The sequence below is a fragment of the Phyllostomus discolor genome, chromosome 2 (genome assembly GCF_004126475.2).
Source record: "Phyllostomus discolor isolate MPI-MPIP mPhyDis1 chromosome 2, mPhyDis1.pri.v3, whole genome shotgun sequence".
NCBI classification, from domain to species: domain Eukaryota; kingdom Metazoa; phylum Chordata; class Mammalia; order Chiroptera; family Phyllostomidae; genus Phyllostomus; species Phyllostomus discolor.
In genome coordinates this window covers 133071782-133094101 of record NC_040904.2, presented here as the reverse complement: position 1 = coordinate 133094101, position 22320 = coordinate 133071782, and the positions used below count along the sequence as shown (strand labels likewise).

At 37.5% G+C, this 22320-nt stretch overlaps 1 protein-coding gene across 3 annotated transcripts in view; it reads right to left on the bottom strand.

Annotated features, from left to right (window-relative positions):
- Window positions 1–3768: 3768 nt before the first annotated feature.
- Window positions 3769–22320, bottom strand: part of KITLG (KIT ligand) — a 95290-nt gene continuing 76738 nt past the window's right edge. For all 3 annotated transcript variants that reach the window (XM_036018595.1, XM_036018596.1, XM_028532073.2), the window contains 4 exons: window positions 17073–17182; window positions 16316–16383; window positions 15176–15252; window positions 3769–8205 (listed from right to left, as the gene is read on the bottom strand). In XM_036018595.1, coding sequence (XP_035874488.1) covers window positions 15213–15252; window positions 16316–16383; window positions 17073–17182 — 218 coding nt within the window. In that variant the 3' untranslated portion in view covers window positions 3769–8205; window positions 15176–15212. The remainder of the gene's footprint in view (window positions 8206–15175; window positions 15253–16315; window positions 16384–17072; window positions 17183–22320) is intronic.

Genomic DNA, 22320 nt, shown 5'->3' with positions numbered 1-22320 from the left:
ACCTGTAGGATTTAAATTATATGAAATTCTGGAAAAGATTAAAAAACTATAGAGACAATTTAAAAATCAGTGTTTTCCGGAGGTTCTGGGGGAGAGGAGGAATGTTGAATACATAGAACACAAGGGATTATTTGAGGACAATGAAACAATTCTGGATGATGCTCCAGGGTTGAATGTACAACACTATGCACTTGGCAAGCCCAGGACAGTGAGAACCCATAACGTATGTCCCCTTATACAGATTATTTTTGTTCTATAAACAACAATATTATTAAATTCTATTGTTTACTCAACATTAAGAGGAAATATGTTTGTTGATGAATGTATACTCTGCATTATTGAATATTTTCTGTTTTAGCCAGGCATTAGTGAAACCTGAGTCCTCCACTTGCAATTTTACCCACCAGGTGACTGTGATAACTTTAAGAATTTTCCACAAACTAGCTCTGGTTCCACTTATTTCAAACCTTGATTCTCCTCCATCGCCCACATTCTTCAGGTGCCAAGTCCATGGGACATGTGTGAATCATGGTATAGCCTGTAGCCAAGCACCTTTGGTCACAGTGTCATAGTGAATTGATACTGCGGTCAATGGGAGTATTGTTGGCAGGTATCTCCACACCTGCTAATGCCTTAAAGATAAATACAAAAATATATGACCATGTGAACATATTGCTATATACCCTCCTCGGACATACTAAGAACATCTCTAAGTGAGGGGTCCTGAGTTTTGGCTTCTTTAGCTTCATAGAAAATCAGCCTTTGGGAGCTAGGAGCCTTAGAAGTTCTCTTTCATTTTTTAAATTTTCAAGATGAAATAGCAATCAAGATTATCAGCTGTAGAGGAGGGGGTGGGTAGTTTGTGAGAAAAAATAATGTATAAATAGTTAGCTATGAGAATGGAAAAGTGAATAGATTCAGGAAATATAATTGTTTCCAGGATTTAGAGAGACATATATAAATACTGTACTTATAGATAAAATATTTTAGGCATTTGCCTTAAAGTAATACAGTAGAGGAAGTGGATAAAGAGTATTGAGAAGAGACAGGTAAAACAAGATCATTCAGGAATTGAGTAAGGTCAAAGCTAGGTATGGTCACACAGGGGTTCATTACACTACTCTGTCCACTTTGGTATATACAGTTGACCCTTGAATATTGCTGGGGCTAGGGGGACTGATACCCCTCACATTCAGCCCAAAATCTACATGTAACCTTGATTCCACAAAAAACTTAACTACAGCTGTCCCTCAGTATCCACAGGGGATTGGTTCTAGGAATCCTGGCAGACAGCAGAATCTGCGGAGGCTACAGGCCTTTATAAATAATGGCATAGAACAATGCATACAATTAGCCCTTGTCATCCACTGATCCCCAACTGTGGATTGAAAATACAGTTTTCAATCCATGTTTTGCTTGGATTCATGGATAGAAAACCTGGGGATATGTGCCTACTGTGCATTTATTGAAAAAAAAATGCATGTATATGTGGACCTGTGTTGTTTAAGGGTCAACCATAATTCAAAGAGTCCACAATAAAAAGTTGCAATAGATAATATATATTCAGATCAAATTTTATCTCAATTCTATACCTTATTATTTGTACTAAATTTGGGAATGCAGTAGTATAAGTATTCTTGATTCTAGTCCTCATGTTATTTATAACTTACATGGAAAAACAATTTAGCAATCCCCCAACATATTATGAAATGGATCAAGGAGGGAGGGCCTTGGAAGCCATGTTGATGAGTTTGGGTTTTATTCTGAAAATTATGAGAAACCAATTAAGTATTTTAACCAGAGAAAAATATCAGTTGCCACTATTCACTCTGTATAGTCATTCTAATGTGAGGAACTGATTGAGAAAGGGCTAAATAGTGGAGGCACATGATTAGTTAGGAGGCTATTGTAATTGTCTGCTTACCCTGGTGGGAGTTTAATACAAAGGGTGAGCAGAGGAGGGAGAACCAGTACAGAAATTCTTTTAAAAACAGTGAGTGAATTAAGTGCAGTGTTATAAAGCTGGGGGACTTGGTCTCAAGAGTCAAATAGCAACCAGGGGATAAACAGGATGATTATTTATTGCCTAAACCACATAGGCCATGGTGTTTGAACTTGCCATTCCTCCTAGAAACATACAATGTCTTCCATGGCCCTTAAGAAAAATGCCTGCCCTCCTCACTGTGACTTAAAAGGCTCAGGTCTCATTGCTCTATATATTTTATTATGCATTACATGCTCAGGATACACTGGTTTGATTTGAGGGAATAAGCTGAGGAATTTTATAACTTCCTATGCCCAGCAACACTGCTCAGACTGGGCATAATTACCCTTCTCTATCACAATTTGTTAAATCCTTGTGTTAGCCTAGACACCAGCTTCTCTATGATCTTTCCCCATTTGTACCATTCCTCTTTCCTGCATGCCCAAAGCACATTAACTGGATCTCGGTTTTGCACTTAGGTAGTTACTTCAGTGTGGCTTTATGAGGAAGGGCCCCAAAACCCCAGAATTATCTTCTGGAGGGTGGGCCCCTTGTAATACAGGCTTCCCCTGCTAGGTGAGTGTTCTAGGAACCCATCTGCATGAGTCTACTAGCTGGCCTTATTGTGAGAGGCTGCTGTCAGCTTTAGTGAATTTTGGGGGGAGACTCTTTCAGTACTGTTTCCCATTTCATGATGGGTGATTTATGAGCACACCTACCACTGTGCTGGGTGTTCAGCAGTTTTTGACCAAAAACCCTGTGCCCCACCCTTCCTATTCACTTGATCTCGCCCTGAATGATGTATTTTTGTTCCCTTGGATGAAACAAAAGTTCCTCAAAGGGAAATGTTTTGCAGATGTGGAAGAGGTGAAACAAAAAATAGCAGAGGCACTAAAAGGCATCAAAATCAACAAGTTGAGCAGTGGAAAAAGTGTCTTGATAGGTGTATTGCATTAAATGGAGAGTATTTCAAAGGTGACTAAAGTTTAAACATGTAAGAATAGCCCTGGCTACTGTGGCTTAATGAAATGAGTGGTGGTCTGAGAACCAAAGGGTTGCTGGTTTAATTCCCAGTCAGGGCACATGCCTGGGTTGCAGGACAGGTCCACAGTAGGGGGCACATGGGAAGCAACCACATTGGGTTGCAGGTTTGGTCCCTGGTCAGCACTTGTACAAGAGGCAACCGATCAATGCTTCTCTCTCACATCAATGTTTCTCTCCCTCTCTTTCTCCCTCCCTTCTCCTCTTTCTAAAAATAAATTAAAAAATAAAATCTTTAAAATAAAATTAAATAAACATGTAAGAATAAATATATAATGTTTTGTAAATAAATTCTGGGTGTTTTGGGTCCCCCCATGTATACCTACAGTGGTTTTCCTGTCTTCTCCCCAATGGTTAGAAACCTCTTGAGTTCAAACACTGTGTTAATTCAACTTTATCTTTTAGCTATTTTAGTGACCAATAAATATTTATCTAATTAAAATGATTATTACAACAAAATCTTATCTTCTTCTGTCCATATTACAACAAAATCTAGATTAATATCAAAGTTTCCATAGAAAAATTTGATTTTAGCTTAAATGCCAAGCCATGCTGTAAACATGTGCAGTAACCTTAAAATATCAAAAAGCAGGGCAAATTTATGAGAGTGCATAAAATTCTTTATTTAGAACAATAAAGTATATGTATATATAATGTAATTTCAAATTCAAACCTGTATAAAAAAGGTCAGAACATATACCTATTTTAAAAAGTACACATACAGTATATACACATACACATCACATTTTACAACATTTTTATTTAATTAAACTTCAGTCATAATAAAACTATTTAGAATAGTGTTGACATACATTTACATTACAATATGCAAACTCCAATCTGATTGAACTAGCAATGTATCTGTGCATTCATCTAAATGTCTGAATACTTTCCATGTCCATTGATTTAAAAAAACTTTGGCAAGTGGGACACTAAAATCACACATTAATCTTTAGAACATAGGAGAACAGGATATTTTGTTAGAAAATGTTATTTAGTGAGTCTGACGCTCAGAGATCAAGTAACTGAAAATACTATGGTTTTTAGTTTAAATAGTTATTTTCAAAAACATCATAAGGATATAGTTGGAAATGGCAGTTATTAGTTTAAAATGCTTAGCAAACATTTTAGGATCATGAATAGCCATTTTAATATGGATTATTTCTAAAACAATAGCTTGTTAGGAAATGAAAGCACTATTATTTTCTTTACAAACACAAGCATTTCCAGACTTGTTCATGGAAAGCAGCAACACCATACACTGTGTGACCTGATACCACAAATAAACTAGTCAGAAGTTCAGTCTGAATGTTTATATTTTAATGACAATTTCAAAATAATGTTTCAAAGACAAGCTAGCTTATTTTAAAATTTTTATCCCATTTTCCAATTGAAAATGAAATTTATGAATTACGTCTTTCCAAATAGATTCTAAATTATCTTTTGGCATTCTAGAAAACTTGATGAGCATCTTAACATTTTCTGCTCTTAGCTTTCAAGAAAATGAGATTTAAATGCTTACATCTGGTACATTTCCAAATGTTACACGCATCTTATATCTCTTCCTGATTAAAATGACTAAAATATAGTAGTGCTTTTCATTCTTCAGAGGTGATCCAAAATGTTTATTTAAGCAAAGGAAAAGCCATCTCTATGTAAATGGTTATCCAATGCACCCCACATAAGACTGAACTTCACTTTTACTAATGGACTCTATTTACATTACAAACAAGAACAGAAATGACTTTTTTTTTAACTTAAAAAACAGAGAAAAGGTGGGAGGGAAGGAGGGGGGAGGGGGGGCAGAGAGAGAGAGAGAGAGAGAGAGAAAGAGACATCGATTTCTTGTTCCACTTATTGATATATTCATTGGTTGATTCTTGTCCACGCCCCTGAACAGGGATTGAACCCACAACCTTGGGGCATCAGGATGACACTCTGACCGAAGGAGCGATGTGGCCAGGGCAGCAATGACTTTTTATGTTCAAATTGCTTATTCACTAAGATCAGAGTTGGGTATTTTGCATGGGGTGGTTATTTTGTTTTCATTGTCAGTCACATATCAATAGGGCTCCCATTTAACATGTGACCTCTGAGTCTGTCATATAGATAAATACAAAACTGAGAGAGGGGTGGTGATTTACCAAAATCAATTAATAGCAAAGTGGAGAATTCTTACAAGTTTTCTCAATATTTACTCCATTATGCTAAACATAGCTTTTGGAAAAATAACTTTTAGTTGAAGAAGCATAGATTTGGAAGGGCTAAATCTCTATATTGGAATTACATTTTGAAACCAAAACCTAGCTGCAGAAGACCAATAAATAATATTCATGAATTCTAAAGAGTGTTTTTTGTTCATTTAACTTTAATCAGAGTTACAAAATATGCCAAATTTTCTCCAAAGCAATTTAATGCTCAATGAAGTGTATTTCTTACTAAAAAACAAATACTGTTATGGACACATGCTTTTTCATACATTTTCATTTTCACATACTTAATCCTTTTTGAAGAGGATAGGTTACTTATTCTATTACTATATTTTAAAACAACCAATTTGTCTCTGAGTCATTAAAAAGTGGCAGTGTGGTAAGCACATTAGATTATAATACAAATTCCAGGAACACCTGGATATCACTGGGCAGGAACAGCTTGTTACAGAGCTAGTTCCTTTATAAACTTGGGTTCTACCAAAGAGTTACAAAGCTTCCAGTATAATTTAGAATTTGCAGACTTCTAAGATCAGTTTAAAAGGCAATTTTGAAAGACTGACTTATTAAAAAGACTGTCAGAACACGTATCAGATAAAACACATGTCAGATAATATATATACACACACATATGTGTATATATGTATATAGATATGTATATACATATGTGTGTGTGTGTATATATATATATCTTAAAGCAGGTATGACACAGTTAATGCCCAAGCAGCTAGCATCCAAAACAATGTTCAGCATTTCTCTATTGTTCATGCATTTTATGGAACTTCAGTGTTTTAAAAATTGGTGATGCATGTAACTCTCAATGAACCAATACATTTAATTAGGCAGAATATATCTCCCCTCACCTACCATGCCAGGTTTCATAATTTTCTCAATTTGTTTATTTCACTCTATTGGTTAGGATCCTGTCTTTGCATGTTAAAAACCAGATACTAGTTGAGAAAACAAAGTACATTTATTGTACTCTCAAAAGCTCATTAAACAAAATTGTTACATGCCTAAGAAAATCACAACCATTGGTGAAACAAGTCAAACTAATAAGCATCAATCTTCTCAATCTAGTTGTGACCTACTCACATAACTCATATTAATCTATGTCTATTTTCCTCCAAACAATCAATGTCACATGCCTGAGACACATCCTTTCAGCAATTAAACTGACTTCTGGTTCTATTACTAATTGATTATACCATGGGATATCTGAGGGCTTAAATAAGTTAATGCAGCTTCCCAAAACACTAGGGTGTATCTTAGAAAAATGACTAGTGTTTGAAGAACCATAGCACTTTAGAGAAGAAAAGGATTGTAGAAATCATTTGGGCTCTTTGGTACAAAAAAGAGCAAAGGCCACGTGTTGAAGTTGTATTTGGATTAGATTTGAATGTAAGCTAAAATCCAACTACACTAGAAATTCTTATAATTCTAGAAATCAAAGAAAAGCTAGCAGTTAGTTTTTCAGGCCCTTTTGTTTCACTACATTGAAAATGGTGGTTTATGGTGGTAGTATATGGCAATAATATTGTTATAAGGAATAAGTTATAATGGAAAGCGTTGGCTTCCTCTGTGTGTATGTTCATGATATTGTAAAAGAACCTTCATCAGAATAAGCCATGGGAATTCATTCTTTGACTTTAGTCAGATGTTCCTTTGACCTTTAAAAAAATGGCAAGGGAAATTCACATCTTACAATTTCTAGTTTAAAAGCACAATGTCCATCTTGGGAATTCCTGCCAAATTTACTCTCAATATGACAAACGCTGTCATACATTTTAAATAGCAAACTGACATGCATAACTACATAAAGCTCTCTTTTTATTTTTAATTCATAAACCTTAATGGATATAGAGTGCCTGATTTTAAATAAATGGATCCTTTAAAGAGATAATGGTGATTATACTATAAATAAGTAGAGTTTCCTGATTTCTTGCATTCTTATAAAAGCCAAGTAACCTAGTTTCAACTCCAGCATGTGGGTATGGTTTTCTAACCTTAGATACTAAATGTCATAATTTATTTTTACTCTCTCCCATGGTGGCAATTGAAAACGGGACCTTCATACATTCAGCGATTTCCCCTAAGTCCCTTTGCATAACTCTGTAATAGTTTTAGAATATAAACATTTTGTAATATATTTTGCAAGCATGATTTATACACTTTACAGTGGTCAAGGGGAAAGACCGACTTCAGCAGGGATGACAAACGTCCTTCTTGGCGACCGTTCAGTGTTCATAGCTTCTCTGTGCGATGATTCTTTTGGGGAGTCTCCCCTCTGCAGAGGCATCACTGTTCTAATTCAGTACTGGCTCCCCTGCATGGACAGATCCAGCCAACCATGTCCATCTGTTTAGTGGGATATGGGTGAGCATGGTTTATATCAGGAAGAGAACGAGATCAGGCCCATATCATTAATCAGTAGCTACGAGGCTGACATGACACCTATTCCAATCACTTTTCCTCCACTGCTTCTCATAGGTACAGTGGCTGATGCTATCAAGACTTTTTGTCTTTAAAATCCCTCCAGATCCCTTTGAGAAAAATCACTACCCTGACTCTCCAGGCTGAACTCCACTTGAGGGGACTAAGATAACTACAAACTGCAGGTTGTAACTGAAAATAAAACTATGTGGCTTTTCAGCAATTAGACATTTCTGGAGGCATGCAAAATGGGCACGCAGTCTGGGACACATGCTTTTCTCTCCCAACATCAGTTGCGGGTTCTAAATGAGACTACAAGTTCCCCAGGTCATTAGAGTCCTGCGCCATGCAAGTTCTTCTTTACAGATGATTAATTCAGTGCCAGTTTCACAGTAAAACACTTTGTTCCAATTTCTGAATCATCCATTTGAGTCATGGGTAGCAAGAACAGGTAAAGTTGTGGTCTGTCACTCCAGACAGAATATGAATTTTTTTAAAGCTGCTTCATTTATGAAGCAAACATGAACTGTTACCCGCCTAGTGGAAAAAGACAAAAAAAGAGATTAGGGTGTATCTGTTTTCTGCCTTTTTTTCATTCTTAAGAGCTGAATTCATATGATTACAGAATTAGTAACAGACTTACAATGTATGCATTATCTGAAATGATCTTATTGTTTGTGGTCTGTCTGCTTCTATTGAATGTAAGCTCCATGAGGACACAGAGCTTTTGTCTATCATTTTTACTTACGAGAGTACTCCAATACACGAACAGTGCCTTGGCACAACACAATACTCAGTAGCTATTTCTTGCACGTAAGAACAGATGAATGACTATCCTGTGGCTTTCATACCCCCAAGCATACCACAGGTTTTCTGTTTGTGGTAAGAGGGTTATCAACCTATGTATTCTTGATTTTCTCCTATGAGGCTATGAAAAGGTAGCAGACAGGTGGTGAAGGGGAAGGGTTTGAATGATAAAGGCTATGTTTAGAGAAAGGTGAAGTGGAAGAGGGGGAGTAGCATGAAAGAGATATATGGGAAAGGTCGAAAAGCTGGTCAGAGGCAGCAGGCAAGTGGTGGTCTCCCAGGCACTGAGCAGCACCAGTGTCTGGACTGCCTGGCTAGGCCCTAGCAATGGCTTCTCTCAGCAGAGGAAATAGCAGAGCAAGATCTCTGTCAAACAGAAAACAGAAAGACAGAAATCCTGGTACCACATCCTGACAAAGCCTCTGGGGGTTTCATTTGGCCTCAGCACAGTTTATTGTACTTGTTGAAGCATGCAAGCCAGACTTTGTTTTAGTTCCTCTGTACTAGTGTTAAACCACTGGGCTTTGGACTCAGCTTTCAGATTTTGCAACTTTCAAGTAAAATATTTGTACTTCCTTATCTATTTTTTTAAATTATTGACAGTATCTTTGATGGGAGAACTCAAGGGTTAAGATTTTTTAGCTGTAGTTACAGTTAATAGGCTTAGTGATTAATGCAGGTAAAAGGCTGTTGATCCAGAAACTGGAATGTGTGACTGGCCCTACCTTGACTCCAAGGGGACTTGCAAGAAATTCAACCTTTGTGGCCCAGGAAGACTGCAAGTGACCAAGATGGTATCTAAGCCATTGTGCTCTAGGGAGGGAATGTCTGCCAACCAGGATGCAGATGAAGAGCAGCTAGTCAGCAGATGAAGGGATGCTAGGATAATCACTGGACTACAGCTTTTATCTCATTAAACTTTTTCTCTGAATTCTAAACCCCTTTACCTATTCTTTTCCTGAATTCTAAACTCATTTCCTACCCTTCTTATCAAAAGGTTGGCTTGAGATGAGATATTAAGACAGTTTTTAGGGTACATAACCCACAATCTTCTCAGATTGCTGGTACCCATAATGACCCATCCTTGTCTCTACTTGTTGGTTCTGGTAGTGACATGCAGCATGAATGCTGTCTTTTCTGGTTTCATCTTCATGCAACCTCTAGACAAATGTTCAGTTTTTGCATTTCTTTTCTTCTTATTCACTACTTTCCCACTGTCTTTGTCCTTATTTATCAATCCCAGAATCACAGATCACTAGTATTAAAATATTTGAAATCATTTACACAGGTTACGTATAAAATTCCATAGTATGAGTGACAAGAAGTACAGTATTTTTCTCCAGTCTTTCTAAATGCAGTATACTAAAAACTGTATTACATGATAATTTACCAGAGAACTCTAGGAACTATGGAACCTATATTTAGAGAAGCATAATTAAATCCTGAAGGAAAAATAAGAGGTGTTAAGAGAAAACTTCAGAAATCCAAAATATACAACCAATATTTCAAAATTAAGCTTAGTTAGAAAAGCAAAGGGAAATCACAGAAAAGCAATGAATAATTTAAGATTCTAAATTTAAATGTAGAAAAGCAAGATTAGCAATCTCTTTCTGTCCCACCCCCCAGCACCTGCATTCCCTGGATCTTATAGCAAAGAAAATAATCTTGAAAGCTGAACTACAATTTTTTCAACAACCACATGAAATAAGCAGGAAAAGTATTATTATTGCTCCATTATGTCTGAAAAACCAAGGCTTAAAAGACAATTGACTCATTCAGGAACCCATGGCTACTTAAATTTGCAGAGCCAAGGCTTGAATCTAAATCTAATCCCTTCTAATCTCCTGCGTCAGAATGTGTCTGTAGAAGGAGATCTCAGAAACAAAAATCTCAAAACTCCTGAAATTCTTAGGAAATACCTGGTAAAGAGTCACATTCTTGCTGCTTGGTAACCAGTCATTGCCATATTTTGCGCACTAAATGACCACACTTGACTCGTGCTCGTCTGTATTCTAATTCTAGGATCTATTATGTTCTGTCTTAGGTCTACAGGACACTTCCATGTTGTGTTTCTTTCAGAAAAATCTCTCTACCAGCCTCATAATGAGAACTATCTTCCACTTTTGCCATGCTGGGATAAGTCAATACGCAATGCTAACTGCGTATCAACAGACTCATGCTGTTTCCTATGAAACAAACCAGGCTTTCTGGGTGACTATGCAGTCCTTCTACCAAAGTCTCAATTAACATTCTTTGTAGATGACTCCCAAGTCCCAGATCTATTATTTGAAGCCCTGACTGTTCTCTGAATTCTAGTCTAACATATTTGGCCACTGGTCAGTATTTACTAACAGCTCTTTCTGTTTTCTTTTAGCAGTACCGCCATCTGGTTAGTCCCAGAGGTTCCAAATAACCCTTAAGTATTCCCTGTAATGTTGAGCCTAACATTCCATCAGTAACTATGATGTGTTGATTCCTTTACTGAAATGTCTCCAAATTGTTCCATGCTTTCCTGTTTCTTTGGCCCTGACCCTAGTTCAGGTCATCACGCTCTCACATCTATTCAGCAAATTGGCCTCCTAAATGGACTCCCTGATTCCAGCTCACCATTCCCCTTAACCCAGCCTCACTAACGTTTGATTATCTACCTAAAACTCTGTTTTGACTGTATCACTTACATCTTTTCTCAACCCTCCAACAGTTCCCTATATTGCTAAATACAGTTTAAGTCCCATACTTGGAATATTTCAAACTGATCCCTACATTTTCTTCTCAGCACTTGTACTCTTTATGTGTGACCTCCACTGGCATCCAGCTGAACAAACTGACTCTGGAACACAGGTTGTACTTTTGGCTTCTCAAACTTAGTTAATACCATTTGCAGTACCCAGATCACCCCATCCCTATGCTAAGAAAAGTTTACCAATCATTTAGCATCTAGCTCACTACTAACATCAACTCCATTACCTATACAACAAAGTCTTTCTCTTATTGCTAGGGATTTCTCTCCCCCTTCAAATAAAGCAACTGCATGTGGGTGTGCATGGTACGATTCTAAGGGATGCTCCCCAGACCAGTATCTAGAGCTGTGTTGCAGGCACTTCCTATACAACCATATGCAGTGCCCTTGTCTCGAATTTCTTATTGCATTTTCCTTGTAAGCTCCTTTAGTTACTTCTTAAACTTTGTCAACTTCTAGTTTCCTTTTCAAAACAGGTTATTATGTATATGTCCTATTTCCTTTTGTAGTCTATTAGCAACTGGAGGATACAACTAGGTTTTATTAAGCTTTGCATCCAACAATGCACCTTCTAGAGTTTGCAGGAAGAATGAAGAACAACATTTTCCCATAATATATTCTTTTTTATTTCTTTCTCTTAAACTGTGCCATACACAACTGAACCAATGAAAAATTTCTGGCATCAGCTAATTGACCAAGGGAATTTTTAACTTTTCTTATGGATTTTTCATGTTTGATATCAAATAGATATAGCCTTAGTGTATTTTTCTCTTAGACGTGACTTCTTTAGTTTCTAGTTCATTATCTTACATTTCTTCTATGTTCTTTTCTTCTACTTAAAATATCAAAATATCCTCTTTGCTTTCCATTTATAGGTTATTTCCTTTAGAGAACTAACTATTCCATCATTTTATATTCTAGTGTTTCTGTATGTGTCCTGATTTAATTTGTTCTAATTAGTGAGGCTTCCATCTCAGGAAATCCTTGCCATAAATGAGTTATTCACCCTGGATTTTCCCTTTTCTTGTTAACCAAGAAAATGAACATAATCCAAATTATGTCTTATTTTGAAAATATCCAATTACAACTCTCCATTTCATTTCTATCTTGGTACTTTTTACTTCTGTTATTCTGTTTTCAACAGATTTCTTCTACCTTTTCTTCCACCACATCCCTTTTCCCAAATTATACTCAACATTCCTTGGAAGTTTTAAACTTGCATTGTTATGGGGTCAAGCAAAAAGCTTTACTCTACACAATGGGCACTCAATAAGTGATTACAAATAATGCCCATTTTGACTTTGGAGTCTGTAGATTCATGATAATGAGCTGCCTGTTTTCTTCCTTTATCCTGTTTTCAACATTTGACATACTAACTTTTGCATACACAAGTCTATTTTTATTTCCATAAACGTTATTTTCACATTTCGTAGTATGTGATACTCTGAGATACTTATTCATCTCTTCATGCATTACCGAACAAATGTTTATTCATCACTTACCCACACAAAGCATAAGCTCTATGGTTTGGTGGGATGCCAAAATGAAACTCAGAAACAAACCTGCTTTCTAAGAGCTTATCATTTGGAAGAGGACACAAAACATCCTCCTAATATATCAGTATTATATATCATAGGGAATGTAATACAAAGCACATAAAGAAAGATTACTTATATTAGGGTAGTTAGCTTTTTGGAGATTTTGGTATCTAAGTTGAGTGTTGAGAGAGCTTTGCAGAGATGATGGGTGGGGTACTTTATGAAGGAGAATGCTCATTTTATATTGACTAATCAATATATCATAAATTTATTTCTGAAAAAATTCAGGGCATCTTTTTGAACATGTCTACTTTGATTTGTTTTATACATGGACAATATTTTATATTTTAGGAAAAAGAAATTAGTGATTTCCCATCTGAGTATCTTCTCCTCTTGCTGTGCATGCTTTACTGCTCTATAGACCAAATTAAACACACTCATGTACACAAGATAAAAATAAATTCTATTTCACTTTTAAAAAGATTAATTTTTTTATTTTATTGAGGAAAGAACAATGAGATCTACTCTCAACACACTTTTATATATACAATATAACACTGTAAACTATAGTCATAATAATATTGTGCAGCAGAGCTAACTATCTTCTTGGTAAACTTTCATTTAGGGTTTATTCATTCACTAAATCATTCATTCAACAAACATTTATTGAGAGCCTGCAACGCACAGGCATAGTGAAGACATACAGCATGAACCAGACAGACTCAGTTCCTGTCCTTGAATATTCCCTGACTGATAGACGTACGCATAATTTGCTTTAAAATGCCGTCACTTTTTTCCTCTTAAACAACTGCCCTGGGTTTTCTCATTCTGAGCCACTCTTCAAATGTCACAGGACAAATGCTACAATTAAAAACCACATGATTGAAGACCTGTATGCCCAAACAGGATCTCAGCTATGCAATCCAAAACCAAACAACAGAGGACATTACTTGAGCCTTTAAGACTCAACCATTTAATGTATGATTTGTGGATGTCTGGCTTGGGGAACTGAAATGGCAGATAGCAAAGATATAGTGAGGCATGTGTTGGGGTTGAGGGGCAGAGAAATAGGTCTCTAAGAAAAGCACTGATTTCACCTTGGGGAATATGACTCCAGAAAATGAAGAGTGGAGCTAAGGGTGTATTCCCTTACTTTATTTGGCAAAAAAAAAAAAAAAAAAAAAAAAATGAGCCTGGAGAGAAGCTAGGATTCATGCTGCTAATCAAGGGCATGATTAAGGGCATGACTAAAATGAATTCTGTGCAGGAGCAGGGTTAAAGTGTTAGAGAAATATGTGACATCCTGGTTCTTGTATCATGTTATTTTGAGTTGTTGAAAATGATATTCTATAATTCTAAAAGTGAGTGTTCCTGGAAGAGGTGAAAGGCTCTACGGCCCAGTTTTTCCTGGTGAAGTTTCAATCTAGAGATAAATGTCATAATCTGAGACAGAAGTACAAGTTGAAAGGACGGTGCTCTATAAAGGAAAGACCAGGCTCACCACTGACTGCATCTATACAGTCCAGGAGAGGAAGCAATGCTCCTCTGACCATGAGAGAATATGGGGAAGAACTAAAGAGCTGGAGCGCACCCTCATGCCCCACTGTAATAAACACACTCAGGATTCCTTGGGCATGACAAAACTAAGAGACAGTTGGCAGAAGTGAAAGTGAGAAGAGCATGAATCAGTGCTGGACCAGATCTGTGCCATTTAGGGTGCTCCCCCAAGAGTATCTGGAGCTGGGGAGCTGGGAGGGGAGATGTGAATATCAGTACCTTCTGGAAATGTTTTTTCTCTCTCTCCTTTCCCCCACAAGCCCTCGGCAGACCCACACAGCAGGACAGGTACCTCCCCACTGGTTTATATTCAATGCACCCTGGGCTCTGTACTATGACAAAGCACAATGTTTACCAGTCATGAGGCAGGTGGCACTTTACCTTGACAATTTCCCTGTCCTGATTGTTAAGATATTTTGACCTTTTCTCCCTTTTCCTTAGAATGGCAGGGACATGGTTTTTGTTTTTGCTCATTTCAGCATCTAACACACGAAACACTTTTTCTCTCAAATCATGTTACAGTAGTTATCCCTAATTGAAATTGATTTTATTTATTCTTCTACTAGTAGTACTTTATTTTAGTCCTAATTTACTTTATTTCCCTGCAAAATTTATTTTCTGGCTTCAAAAACAGTAAAACTTAACTGTTAATTTTTTATATATAATCCACTCACCAGGACTAGCATTGCTTTGCCTTTCAAATAGCAATGGGTTTGAAATGCACAGTTCAATTATGTGACAGCTTTTCAGTTAACATACCAGACATCAGCTTAATAGAAGATAATTCATTTTGCTTCTAAATTTGGGCCTGTAAGATGCTGTATAGTTCTAATTAAATCGTTCAGCTTGAATTCTAAAAACTTACCAATGTACGAAAGTAACAGTGTTGATACAAGCCACAATTATGCTTCTTGAAATTCTCTCCCTTTTTCTTGCAACATACTGAAAAACAATTAAGAAAAATGCTTATTTGCTTTTAGACAGAGATTCTGAAGTATACCATGATCTGAGCATTATAAAAGGCAGTATGTTTTTTCCTGCAAATATAGTAACAAAAGGTTGCAAAGTTGATTAGGAAGCTTACCTTCGTAAGTAAAACTGTAAGGCTGAGGGAAGACTTTATATCCCTCAACATACTCTCCCTGAGTAGTTTTTAAATTCTCTATGCATATGCATATGCCCATACTAAAAATGCTTACATGCACTTAACGTGAATATGCATATGCATAGGAGTGATCTGACAGAAAGTAACATGACAAATGAAAATTATAACTGAATATAAAATAAAAATATCAGTACTGGGGTGATATGGCATGAGGTAAAAAAGTGATCATGGTCAGGTACAGTAAATGGAAAGGTAACTTAAAACAATTTTTATATTTTATATTTGGCTTTGGAGAAAATACTGAATACACTGGGTAAAGGTAAAGACTAAAACTAGAGTGAAGTCAAATGTATTACAAATGTGAGAGAAAAATCACAAAGTATCTTGACTAGGAAGTGATGTTATGAACTAAAGTTTAAGGAAGAATAAGACAAGGTAGTGTTTAGAGGGGCTAAGAAAAAAGAAAAATTATGTGGCAGTAATTCATAATAAAGATATGGTTGAAGATAATCATATTGCCAAAGAAGGAGTAAGCTAATAAGAGACTTGAGACAGAAATCCGTATGCCTGGGTAACAGTGTGGAAAAGAAGAACATGCAAACCTGGCTGCCGAGCCTGACGACCAGGAGTGTGAGCAAGGTTCTGCTTACAGAAATAAAGTAGAGAGGATCACTTCTGATACCCTAAGGAAGTTTGTGAAAGTATTCTACAGGTAAATGGACATGTAGACTTGCAGAGAGTGTGAGAGGTTAGGAATATGAGCAAAGACTTAGAAAACACCAGTTGGGAGCTGCTGTTGTAAGAGTGAGCAACTTCTTAACAGATGTTATGACAATGTGCATGGTATGTGAAATGACAATGTCAAGCTTACTTGCGTACACATTTAACAAACCAAAATACCTTATCTCATTATCCTCTTCAGTAATCTGTATATTTTCAACTGCCCTTGTAAGATTTGGTTGTTTTTTCTGGAAAAAGAACAATGATACATATCACAAAAATATCAATAAGAAGTGTAATACTGAAGAGGTGAGTTGTGTCTACTTTTTTCTTTTATGGCAATGACTCCAGTAAGTTTTCTTTAGCAGATAGCATGCAAAATATTCTTCCAATAAGGAACTATAAAAATGCATAGTATTATCGACTCAACAGTTTTAGAATGTTGGAGGCAAAAATGTAATAAAGAAACTGAAAGATTTAATTAGTAATCAAATTCAAAAGGCATTTCAAAAAGCTGAGTCACAATGATTTCGCACATTTTAAAATTTTAGACAGGCTTCAACAAGAAGAGAACAGAAGGCAGAAATCCAAACAAGCAGATAATACAAATCGCATTTCTGTTTGGCTTAAGCACGTCATAGATTTTAGCATATTTTATCCTATTTTATATTTAGTTGAAGCTACCAAAACCAGTTGCCATTTCTTATGTGTGCATTCTTAGCCAGAGGAGTTGTCTCCAAAGCATAACAAGAAATGGGGAGAAAAACTTTTCTAAGATTTAAATTTTGTTAAGGTTGAAATTCACCTATTTTATCATTTTCTTGGTGAGATCCTTTCTCAGAAAAGGGCATTTGTTTGTTCATCATTTATGTAAATATAATAAGAACAAATAAACATATAAAGTTCAGAAAGTTATGAATCAAAAAGCAACACTTACCTTCCAGTATAAGGCTCCAATTCCAAAGCCAATCATAAGAGAAACGAGCGCTGGCAGTACTATGGCTGCCCATTGCACGTGGGAGGCTCCGATGGAATGAGAGGCCTTCCCTGTAATTTCAACAGCACAGAGGTGAGCGCAGCATGTCCCTGCTAGAGGTTTGGCTCTTATCGCTCTGGTGGTTCCCAACTGTTTCTGTAATGTGCTCTTGACCTATTTCTGTTCAAAATATTTAAACCACTGAATTTTCTGCAGAGTATTGCTTTGGAATGACAATATAAATCAATATAGTCTCCAAAAGGTAAATAAATTGAAAAAAGAAACAAGCCCACAGACAAAAGGAGATTAGATTTGGTTAATACTGATGTGTAGGGCGTGCAGACGCTGTATTCCTGGGCGGCGGGGGAGGGGAGGGGAATGATTATACTGTCAAGCAAATCCATCTTCTATGACTTTATCTTCTAATATCTTTCACTTTCTCATTCTTGACATCTAGCCAAGCAATTTCAAAGCTGACGTGTTATGACCCAGATCAAGGTCTGCATGTCATTCTGGCCAGTTGCATATACTGTCATCCTATGTCCCTTGAGGGCAGACCACTGGTAGGTGCCTCACACTTAGAGTCATGCTGTTTCCTCCTCATACCTTCCACATGCAGTTACTGCATGCCAGGCAGTGACAGGCACCGGGCTGTAAAGTAAAGGTTTGGTTTCTCAGACTTTTTATTTTGGAAAGCCTGAGAATATTAAACATTACAAAATGGCTGAAAGCACCAGTGTCTCCCCACTGGTTACTTTAAATAAGTAACTTAGTGAGAGAGAAGACATTTATTAGCTTGGAACACGTTCCTTGTTACCGTTTGGCTCTTCCCTGAGAAGCGGGGTGACTCACAATTTTAAAAAATCACATCTCCCACCAGAGTCTCTGCCTCCCAACACAAAATTTAACATTTTGACAGATTTTTCACTGTTTCCTGACAGGGAACATGTTTGTGGTTTGGAAACACCGACACGTGCCATTCTGGATGTTAAAATCTCAGCTGTCTTTGGAAGATGCGATAAATTTAGAAATTATACATTTCCAATAATTATATAATCAAATGTAAACTAATCCAAGATAAAGTGACTGCTTTGGGCTATGATATTTTACCATGATACTCAAATTTCTGTCAGCCTACAGTCACCTACTTAACATATAAAGTTCCTAAATATAGTAACATAATATAAAAGAACTGAATCGCTGTATGTGTATCAACATTAACCAGGAAAAAATAAACCCATAGATTTAAAATGGGAGGCCAGAAAAAAATCTTACTTACTCTAGTGAGAACAGGAATTGACTATTTTCCCATCATTTGTAAGGTGGAAGTAGAAAATTCACTAATTTTATGATTCCTATGTTTCCAAAGAGGCTCTAATAATAGGGCACATGTCAGCACTGAGGGGTCGTGAGTGGAGGGTGTGTGTGTAAGGGACTAGGGGCCCGGGTAGGGCAGTAGGGTCTTCCATTCACATGCCAATGAATCACTTCCTCAAGACTTGACTCACAGTTTTTCTGGCCCACCCCACATCCTGCAGGCCCATGGGAAATACAGTTTAGGCATCTCAAATTGGAGCTCAATGAGAATTCTCTCACCAAAATACGTCTGCATTATAAAATAGTATTTGATATAACCAAAGTGTTCCTATTATTACAATACTGTTACTTTAAGGGTTATGTGCACTAGTCTGGGATTTAACCATTTATAAAAGTGTTTTCTGTAAGAAAGTAGATTCAGAACTATAAGCAATTCCTACTATTTTAGGAATTTTAACTTTACTATCTACAAATAAACTGCTTGTGTTTATACCCCAGTCACATGTTTGAATTTTTCTTAACAGCCAACTGCTCTGGCTCACTTTCGATACCAGGAATGCTGGTGTGCAATTTTGACAGATTTGACCATGGACCCCCCTTGAGGAGTCCTAACCAATATCAACAGAGGGAACAAATGGGGCTATGAATATTTTGTCCCCCAGTACCATGGAAAATGAATGAGCTAGGACAGTGCTATGGAGAACTCTGTGACTAGAGGCCTGGGCGGGAATCAAGGCAGCCAAACACTCTGTTCTCCCTATTTTACCCAAAGGTCAAATCTTGAACTGCACCATTCAAGACAGAGACCACAGCAAAAAACATAACAAAACAAAACAGAAGGGGCTTACTAGAGAGTGAGGTATTCTGGGATCTCCCACTCAAAATTTTTCTTAGGTAAGACAAGCCCCTAAGGGAGATACTGCAAACAAAGGCTGCTGGAGAAACCTAACTAAGGAAAGCTCCTCTCACTCTGAGTAGTGTGACTTTTTAACAGCTTTGAAAGTTCCACCCCTGACTGTGGCCCCAGGCAAAGTCCTGGAAACTGACTAGCCTCCAGCAGGAGAGGCCTGATAAACACTGGGAAGGGTACAATGGGACCAAGGGAACTGCCTCCTATCAAGGTCAAGGTTTCCTCAATTATTTCTTCTATTAATTCAAGTGGCTTAATAATGATATTGCCATCCCTCTTGCAGGGAGGCAAAAAAAAAAATGTTATCAGAAAAGGCTTGCTTGCCCCCCTAGGGCCTGACTCCCAACACTTGTTGCTGCTATCTACCAAGGATCAATGAGATTTGAATCCGCTGCCTCCAGGCCCAAGTGAAGGGTATTTGGGGCCAAAGCCCAAGCAGTAATAAAGCTTTTCTTTTATGTAAAGACTGCCCAAAAAAACCCTGTAGAGTAAGGGAGCTCATCTGGATAGGATTTGAGTAATCCTAAATTCCAGAGGATGGGTTGTTAACATATTAATTTTATATCAGAATGACAAAAACTTTCCACTGTCAAAAATTCCTGGGAACTGACTTGTTCTGTTTAACTACTAATGCCCAACATCTGTACAAATATAGGACACAAAAACTGTGCTACAAATTTGCTGAACTCTTTTTTAGAGTGAGTCTGTTTTCAAGTATTGTGCTGTGAACATGGATGTCTCGGTGCTTAGGAAACAAGCTACTTGGTGCTGCTTCTTAACTCAGATCCAAAGGTCACCACAGGCTTGTCATTCACTGACCCACAGCCTCAGTGCATCCAACTGTTCTAATAATTGATGATGATCACATACTATATACATCGGGCACAGCTCCGGGTTCACGTGTGCTGATGTTTAAAACTCACAGAAACCCCATGAAGGCGGTATCATCCTTCATTTGACTGAGATCAAGCAACTGACCCAAGGTCAAACAGCCGGGCATGGGCTGGGAGACAGCACCAAGGCAATCTGACTCAAGACTATGTTTCTAGAAGATGTATAAGGTAATGCCAAAGTAAGGATTTCCTTCTATATCATTTGAACACTCTTTGCAAGGATCTCAAAATAAGCATTTTTAAAACATCTTTAGCTTGGTACAAAATATGTTACTGTTACTTTGAAAATACAACTCCCTTTGGGTAACTCGGATTCCCTTTTATAAGCTACAAAGAGGACACACATTTTTAGACTCCTTCAAAGGGCCCAGTCTTCTGGTGAGCACGGCCACTTTTTGGTTGTTATCCCTGAAAACTAGCATGCTTTCTTCATGTATCCCTGACCCTATTCCCAAAATAATCATTTATGTACATCTATTATTATACATACTATAATAAAAAGTTGATCCTTGAATGCAGGGGCTAGGGGCACCAACCTGCCCCTTCCTACATGCAGTTGAAAATCCATGTATAACTTTCAACTCCCTCAAAACTTAACTGTCCTTGGTATCTGATGGGTATTGGTGTGGGGGTGGGGGTGGGAGGAGTTGGTTACAGTACCCCTGTGGATATAAAAGTCCCCAATGTAAGTGTCATAGATCATTTCATACAGTTTAGCCTTCACACCATGAACTCCCAATTGCAGATCAAAAATGGTCCATATAAGTATTTATTGAAAAGAAACCCATATATATGTGGATCTGCATAGTTCAAACCTATATTGTCCAAGAGCCAACTGTGTATTACATTTACATTATATACAGTATAAATATAACAAAATCCTGAGTATTTTATTTATGTCTGATTCCTCTTATGAGAACACAAGCTCCACAGGAGCTGGTTCTGTGCTTTGGTATCTATGCACCATGTTCGTGAGCGATACCACCTGGTCAAAAGCTGCTTATTGTGCAAGACCCATACCTTTTACAAAAGGAAGAAAGAAAACAAAGCAAAACAAACAGAAACAGAAGATTGGCTGTTCATTTTGTGATTTGAAAAGTACCTTCAGATTCAGAGGCACAGCCTGAATAGATGTTTTGCATTCAATTTGTCTTTTAAAGTAAGTGGAAAAGAAGTCTGCCTCCAATCATGATGGTAAAGGCTCAGCAGATGAGCCTTTCCAACCTAGATATTTATTATACTAGCCAAATTATCTGAGGCAGTTGTTTTCAGACACATTAGCCAACTGGCAGCACCAGAGTAAAATTCCTGAGAGAGAGGAAACACTCATGGTGAGTGAGGCCCATGACTGCCCTGGTGTTCTGGCTGGGAGGCACCCTCAGAGGCATGGAAGATAGAACCCAACTAGGGCTCAGTATTCTGACACAGGAAATCAGACTGAAGTTCAGGGTGGCTGACATGGCTGGAGTTTGTGGAAAGATACCGAGCAGAGAAGGAGCCTCAAAAATCTCCTGAAGGGTCTCATTAAGCCACTCGTCAAATAATAGGCTCTACGTGTGGTGTGCTGGGTGAAGCTTCACAAAACCTGGCACTAAACAAAACAATGCCTGGGCAGGTAGGACTTTATCAGTGCCTGTAATAGTCATTCAGAGATGAAGGAGTTCTGACAGCAAGAATGGAGAGATTTTCTGGCTACTTAGTGACTTAACAGGCAGGTGTTGTATACAGAATGGATATTCGGTACAAAGGGATGATTCACTTCCCAGTGGGATAGAGCAGGACAGAGAGAGATTTTATAATGCTACTCAGAACACAGCACAATTTAAAGCCTATGAACTGTTTATTTCTGGAATTTTCCATTTAATATATTCATAGCACATTTGACTGTGGGTAACTGAAACCACAGAAAGCATACACCACAGATACTGGGGGACTGCTGTAGTTGAATTACCCACTGGAACAAAACTCAAGTCTCTAAAGGAGCGCAACACAATCCGGAGGCACAGTAACGTAGTATCCACCAGTCTGGCATGTGTTTTAAAATTACAAGCCATCTAAAGGGGAATGTGACTCGTACTTAGGGAGGAAA